At 35.2% G+C, this 7,888-nt stretch overlaps 1 protein-coding gene across 1 annotated transcript in view; it reads right to left on the reverse strand.

Moving 5' to 3' along the window:
* Nucleotides 1-458: 458 nt before the first annotated feature.
* LOC108736222 (serine protease HTRA2, mitochondrial-like) overlaps nt 459-7,888 on the reverse strand; it is a 9,299-nt gene continuing 1,869 nt past the window's right edge. The window contains exons 2-3 of the mRNA XM_018468573.1: nt 1,626-1,809; nt 459-718 (exon numbers count right to left, since the gene is read on the reverse strand). Coding sequence (XP_018324075.1) covers nt 459-718; nt 1,626-1,809 — 444 coding nt within the window. The remainder of the gene's footprint in view (nt 719-1,625; nt 1,810-7,888) is intronic.

Genomic DNA, 7,888 nt, shown 5'->3' on the forward strand with positions numbered 1-7,888 from the left:
GTAAAGAGGAGTTAAAAAAAAAATATTTAATAGTTTAGTTGGGTTTTCATTCTGAAACCGAAATTTCTTGTGTAAATGATTCCTTTAATTTGGTCTGTGTTCTCTCGGCGCTGCCTGCGACGCGCTGATGAGATCCAAAAAGATCGAAATCGCGATCCGCGTCTGGCAGTTTCGACAGAATACAGACCACTTCGAATTATTTTATTNNGAACACAGACCAACTTTTACCTGCTGTCTTAACAGTGCGTTTTAGAAAATACTACAAATGGCGCAGTGAACGCCATCTGTAGCACGATGCTACATTTTAGGATTACGTATGCTCCAACAAGGTCCACTTGTGTGGATATCTGCGCTGATGAGATCCAAAAAGATCGAAATCGCGATCCGCGTCTGGCAGTTTCGACAGAATACAGACCACTTCGAATTATTTTATTTGATTCCTTTAATGTTATATTCCCTTAAAAATCCCGCTGTTGATACTGTCTAGTTAATAAATCTTTATCATACACAAAAGCCGGAGTGTTTGGTGCAACTTTCCACACATAAACTCCGTGGGAAATATCTTCTGGAACGAGTTTGTGTTCTTGCAGAAGATACTTTACAAGATCCGTTGAAATATCGAATGTTGCAATGCCGATACATTTCTCATCCATGTTCCTGCTGCTCATTGGAATTGCTTTTGTGTTAGAATACTTATCAATAAAATCCTTGGCATAATCTATTAAAATAAATAAATAAAAATTAGATTTTATTCTGATATTACCGTTGACAGTGGCGGATTATCTGTAAGGCAAACTAGGTAGATGTCTAGGGGTGCAAGGGTAGATAGGGGTGCTCGCGGAAGGTTTTAAACGGAAAAAAATTAAGAAAGTACCTACTTACAAAAAAACATACTTTTTACAGAGATGTAAGGTTTCCGAAACGAGCCCCGTACCTTATTATTTTGCCAAATAGATGACCGCCAGAGGAGCGCCTATGAGGTGCTGACCTAGGGCGCTCTCGATATATAATCCGCCTCTGACCATGGGCAAATACATTTAGGAAGAGGTCGCTTGAAGTGACCCGATATGAATGTACTATAGAACAATTATTGAGAGATTTCGGTTACATCACCGAGATAGTTTATATGTATCAAACCAAAAAGTACACAGCTACAACGTGAAGAACCACGAACAATAGAGTATGTTGCGTATGTCGTTGAATAAGTCATATAATTTGTCTGCAAGCAATCTCTCATTAATGTTAGTATGAATGACCAGGGTAAAGTAATTAATTCTTTTCCAAACATTTTTTTGATGAACTTCAATCTTCAGTTAGCATTAATCAATTATAAAAACTGGTAATTTCAAGTAACATTAATTGTTATTACAAACAATTATGTTTACCTGAATTAAAAGCAATTAGTTTCAAAGGATTTTATTATGCAGACACTACAATGTTATTTCGTCAAGCATTGAATTCATCAGGTGAAGATGACCAAGTCAATATTATTTTACCCCGCTCTAACCGTTACACCCCTTTCACGTTAATTATCACTTTGGATGCAAACTTTATAAATTGAGTAGAAAGAGAAACAAAAACACTCCCTCACTACTTTCGTCTCTATGCCTGCACTTTTGACTTACCAACCGGTATGGCAAATGATATTCCCGCAGTGACACGGAGATTGTTGATTCCAACGACGTCTCCTTCAAGGTTTACCAGCGGACCTCCTGAATTTCCAAATGTGATTGAGGCGTCAGTTTGAATATAACGCATTGAGAGGTTGCTGAGTCCCAGTTCTTGGGCAGATCGGGTCACTGAACTTACCTAAGAAGTAATGTTAATTACATAGGATTTTTAAATTTAGAAAAGGATTTTGACAATGTTAAATGAGACAATATGTTAAATATACTTAAACATGTAGGGATGAGTTACAGAGATAGAAGAGTCATACTTAGTTTGTATAATGAGCAACAGGTAGTTATAGAGCTGGGTCTGCAACGCAGAGAAGTAAATATTAGGAAAGGAGTCAGGCAGGGATGCACACTGTCACCGCTACTTTTTAATCTATACATCGAAGACGCCATCAACATCATTAAAGTCAGTACAACTGTAGGGATAGATATACAAGGGCAAAAGANAAATGTAATATTAATTTCTGGTTAATCACAAGGATTTATCTTTTGTGAGTTTATTATTCGCTGTGGAAGTTCAGAAATGTTTTGAAATTTTCTGTCTTGGGTAAATGAAGGTTTGGAGGGATTATTAAGTTAATCTTAAGTTAATACCTTCCTGTAACATAATCAGAAATAAAATTAGTGTTTACGCGATCGCTTTATCAGCTAAAACATCCAATAAAATCAAGAATGCCTCAATAATATTAATCAATTTGGTACTAATCCGATAGAAGACTGCTGGTCTCTGACCTGAAATTAGGAGGCGTGTTAGGTGAACAGGTACTTCATTCAGCAAGGGATGAAAATACTTTATTAGAATTACAACCCATTTAGTAGCTTTTGACCTTTGAATTCGTGGTCAAAGCGATCACCTACGTGTGTGCTTTCCAACGGTAGGCGTCAAGGTTAAGTCAATATTTTGCTTCACAACGTGAAAATGTGCTTATTGCTGGATTACTATGCTAATCCTCTGGCCACATGAAAGCTGCAATTAAAGCCTATATACATTGCAGGAATGAGTTTAACCGACCATAGGGAGATATATAAGGAAATTGTATTTCAAATACATGGTGACGAATATGACGTATGAGAGGCGGGGGTTTTACTCCCCTACGCCGATCGAGCGCGCATATGATGGATGACGAAACTGAAATAAAACTTTTATTCTCTGATTAACAAAATAAAAACGTTAATAAGAGGTCACCACACAAAGTGTTAAAGATCATTCCAGTCTGTTGCCATACGATGAATGTTTTCCGACATTTCAAGTGGAATAATGCTTGTCACTTCGACTATTTTTGTACGAAGTTCATCCAAGTTACCGCTACAGCGTCTAAAACTAAATATGATAAGTGGGTGTCAAACACTGTAGGGTTGCTCTGCTCTAGTACGTAAGTTTCAGCGATTAGAAGTCGGACTTAACACTGGGATATGTGACACTTAAGTACTGTTTTGTGGTAGGGATTATTTTTAACATTTTACACTGTCGACTAAATATATTCCGTCTCGGTATACGACAGAAGGCAGATTTAGCGAGTTACGGGGGAAGAAATAAAAATGTTCAATTATACGAACAAAAAAGCTTACAATTATATTCACCATTTTATCCGTTGTTATACAACTTACAGGTTCATTACAATTCCACTGAAAAAATGAAATTGGCGCATAGTGATGATGCCTAAATATTTATCATGTGTCCTTTACAAACTATCACGAAATAAAATAAGGAGATACATATAGTAGATACGATTGGAAATGAATTATCCGTGAGAATGGACGTATCTTCTTGCAACTGCACTCATTTACTGCGATTTGAGCACGCTTTTTGAAGTCAAGAAATGCTTCATGAGTAATACAGACAAAGTGAACAACAAAATTTCAGTGGTGAACAATTGACCTAAATAATCGAGAAAAAAATACATACTTTTTTTTGGAATGCACAAAATTAATTAAATCATTTAAAAGTCATCGTCCGAAGACGAGAAATCATCAGTTGATGAAGAATCATCTTTTAAGTTTACCACGTCAGGTATAATTTCACAATCACGACACTTTTCTGTTTCCCAATTATTTTGAATTATTTTTTCAGTATGCTGAATACAGGCCTCCCAATTTTCTTTTGTTACGCTATTTACTGCTGTCTTCCAAGTTTCATGAACAGCTCTATCGCCGTATCCATTTGTTCCGATATTTTTATCGTAAAAAGACTTGCATTGCGCCCAGATCAATTCAATCCCATTGAAATGGCAATGATAAGGAGGTAATCGTAAAACGGAGTGTCCCATTTGTGCAGCCAACGGTAGAAGGGATTCCTTTCTGTTTATAAGCTTTTACAAACTGAAGAAGTTCGCATTTGGAGGTTTTTGGAGGAAAACTGATTTGTTTCTTGTTTAGCCATTCAATAAGTTCATTTTTCTTTGATGAAGAGTTAGGGATACGTTCTAACAGTCTTGAATAGTAACATGCATTATCTAACATTATTAGCGATGGCTTTTCTAAATTTGACATCGTTTGCTTCTGAGTTCTCTTGCCCCAGTCCAAAATTTTCCGTAGTTTCTTTGGATTATTTACGTAAATGCTAATACAATTATATTTCATAGATAATATTTCTTGACCACCATTCTGTCTGTCCCAACCACTTCTTACAATTCCCGCAGGAAAGCTAAAGGGGCTTTCTACTGCAGTATAGGTTGGACAATCTGCCCTCCCAACACCACTAGTAGCTGACAGTAGAGATGGTACCCCCAAAAGCCTTTTATATGTTGTACAGTTCTTCACCGAGCAGCATGCAGTGTGGTGATCCATATATTGACTTAGCAATGGAAAGGATTACTGCTTCTATTCGTGCTCAATTTTTTTTGTGATTTCTTTGGACCAATTAGGGAAATGCTGGGTCTACAGTATCCAAGAGATAAGTTTTTAATTCTGTGTTCATCATTCTCTCCCCAATCAGCACCCACCCATTCCCACGATTCCTAAAAGGAGACTGAAGAGAATTCTTCTTCTTCACTTTCCAACTTTGCACTTAAGTGTAGGTCGGAGTGACTGCCCACATACACTGGAGGAAATGAAACATCTGAAGGTTTTCTTAAAGTTCTTCAAAATTTATTGATGTATAGATACTGATGGTGCATAATATGTTTTAGAGGAGTTTGTTTTTATTCAAAAATAACGTTGGATAACCTAACCAAGAGCAGCATGCGGTCTGATGGTCCATATCATGACTTAGCAGTCGAAGGAATTACTGCTTTTATTCCTGCTCAATTTTTTTTTATGATTTCTTTGGACCAATTAGGCAAATGCTGGATCTACAGTGTCCCAGGGATAATTTTTTAATTCTGTGTTCATCATTCTCTCCCCAACCATCACCAACCCATTCCCACGATTCCTAAAAGGAGACTGAAGAGAATCTTCCACTTGACTCTCCAACTTTGCACTTGAGTATAGGTCGGAGTGACTGGCTGAAGAAGACCTTAATTGGTCCTAGAACGGCCTGAGGTGGAGGGGTTTTAGTCGGTAGGTCCGAGGACTTCTTCCTCGGGAATCCGACACTACCCAGTCGTACGGACGGCTGAGTGTCTTTTGAAGATTTCCCCTCTTCCACGAAAACATAAAAAAAAAAACAAAAGTGACTGCCCACATACACTGAGGGAAAAAAAGCATCTGAAAGTTTATTTACAGTTATTTAAAATTTTATTGATATATAGACACTGATGGTGCATAATATGGTTTAGAGGAGTTTGTTTTTATTCAAAAATAACGTTGGATTTATTGTGATTTATTTCAATCTCGATCAAAACGTTCTGCACTCAACCATGCTTAGTCGATTAACGTAATTTTCAGCTTTATTATGCGCTAGTGTTTTAAGCATTTTTGACGTGATGTCTCGTTGAACTTTCTAGCACAATAAAGACAATTGCAGTTTGGCAGAAAATCGATACGAATTCACGTTCATGAACTAAATTAGATTGGATCTTCGCTTTATTACATGTCAGTGCAGTTTATATGGGACATCCCATTCTTTACCTCAAAGAACGAAAATGGAAATCACCAGACGCGAATGCCGGGGAGGGTTTTAGGGGGTCTAACTCCCCCTCCCCGAAATTTATGAGAAATTTGCACATTTCATGCATTGTACGTTTTCATGGTTACATATAACTTTTTAAATAGTTTGCCGATATATAATGAGTCTAAATTATTGAAGTGAAATTTCTTTACACACGGTATGGTAAGTTCGTTTCATGTGAGTTGCTATGTAACGAAATCATGCAACGCATTTCCCCCGCTGTCTGTCCCTATGTGTGCTTAGATCTATAGAACTACCCAACGGATTTTAATGAGTTTTTTTTTTAATAGATAGAGTAATTCAAGAGGAAGATTTATATGTATAATACATGCATAATACAGTAGAGAAACACTGATAATTTTAGAGGTTTGTAATGTGATGTCGTAAATAAACACATTTTTTTGCGCTTACATTTCAAACGCTGGCTGAACCCTACGAGATAGATCAAAATAATATACTACAGTATTGTACACCAGTACTTTTAAATACATTGTGCATTTAATATAGATCAATATGGCCCATTCAGCATGAAATTTAAATGAACATTTTCGAAGATATTACAGACTTAAAATGCAGGGACATAGTGGTTGCGGCGGTACCCGCCGGTTTGTATTATCTAATGACAAAAAAGCTGTGATTCTTGTATATAAAGACATTCTATAGTATATTTACTGTCAGCATTGCACCCGTGCGAAGCATAGTGTATAAATAATTCTTACCATTAAACCAATTCCTTAACCCCTATCCCGGTATGTTTGTGTGTTTGAAGAAGTTTCACTTTAGTAGCGTGTTGTATAATTACACGTTGTATTTTTTTATTACTATTAATTTATTTCCTTCATAATGGTTAGGTAATTAAATCCACCTCGAGTTTCCAAAAAAAAAGGTAAATTAGTTTGCCATTCGATTACCTTACCTAGAGGAATGCCCGACAGCTCCGGTAAATAATTTACTTGCAGCTGTGGACGGCAATTAAATATCAATCAAATTACTGGTCGATTGACGATTTTCCGGTAATTTTTTAGCATCCTATAAATATGTCACGAAACAAGTCACTTCGTTAACGCTAACCTGTTTTCGATTTTTTGCCATCGTTATTCATTTACGCACAAACCGAAAATTGGATTCAAACCTGAAAATTTGACGAAAACGAATTTCCTATTTTTCATAGAAAAGTGCCAGTCTATCATGGGACTAAAACATTTTTAATTGTTCAGTGAAAACAACAGAAGTCAACAACATGTTTGTAAAAGTTTATATGTTATTCATAACTTTAAAAATAAATTAATATATGCAATATAGTACAACTTATATATAGTAGATCTAAGCCAACTTTGGATATTCAAGAACGAAAGCAAGTCAAAAAATAACATTAAAAAATAGAAAATGTGAAAACTCAATCTAAAATAATAATTAATTAACTAATCTTTCTATTTAGTTCTACATCTGTAGTTCATAATAAGCAAAGCAAATGAAGAACTTTAAATTTACTGTATCAAAAGAACTTAAGAATTTATTATCATTAACGCACAACTAGTTTAAACTATTCCAAGTATTTAAAGTATTCAAGTTACATGTTAAATCTACTTTAGAATTCCTTACTAAATTACAGACTTTTGTTAATAGTTTCGGTCTGCTAATATATTTGTATTTTACAGCCTATTCTTTTTCTAATTTAATATTATGTCGAAGACTGCTGATATAAAAGAAGAAATAATGATTGTATGGCGAAACAGTTGAAAAAAATTATCTTAATAAATTAAATGGAAAGCTTAGAGAATTTATTGATTATATAAAATTCAATATTGTTATGAACGAATGCCGTAGGCGATCGATATTGACGGTACCATTGATATGCCCAAAAGCCAACAAGCGCGATGCATGTATGATACAGCGGACAATACTGGCTGAATAATAAGAATTTTCCGAGAATAATCAACAATATTGTATAAATAAATAAGTATATGAACAGCATCCGATGAACTAATAGAAGAGTGAATAGAATAGAGACAAATCTCATCTATTTTTTTAAAGATCTATAATTAGTAGCAAAGATGTTGTTATTTGTAAATTAAATGATATAATAAATTACTGCAAAATATCAGAATAGAATACTGTCTAAATAAATCACACTATTTTATTGTATTACCAAATAAGATCATAA

This window comes from Agrilus planipennis, unplaced genomic scaffold (genome assembly GCF_000699045.2).
Source record: "Agrilus planipennis isolate EAB-ADULT unplaced genomic scaffold, Apla_2.0 scaffold126, whole genome shotgun sequence".
Taxonomy (NCBI): domain Eukaryota; kingdom Metazoa; phylum Arthropoda; class Insecta; order Coleoptera; family Buprestidae; genus Agrilus; species Agrilus planipennis.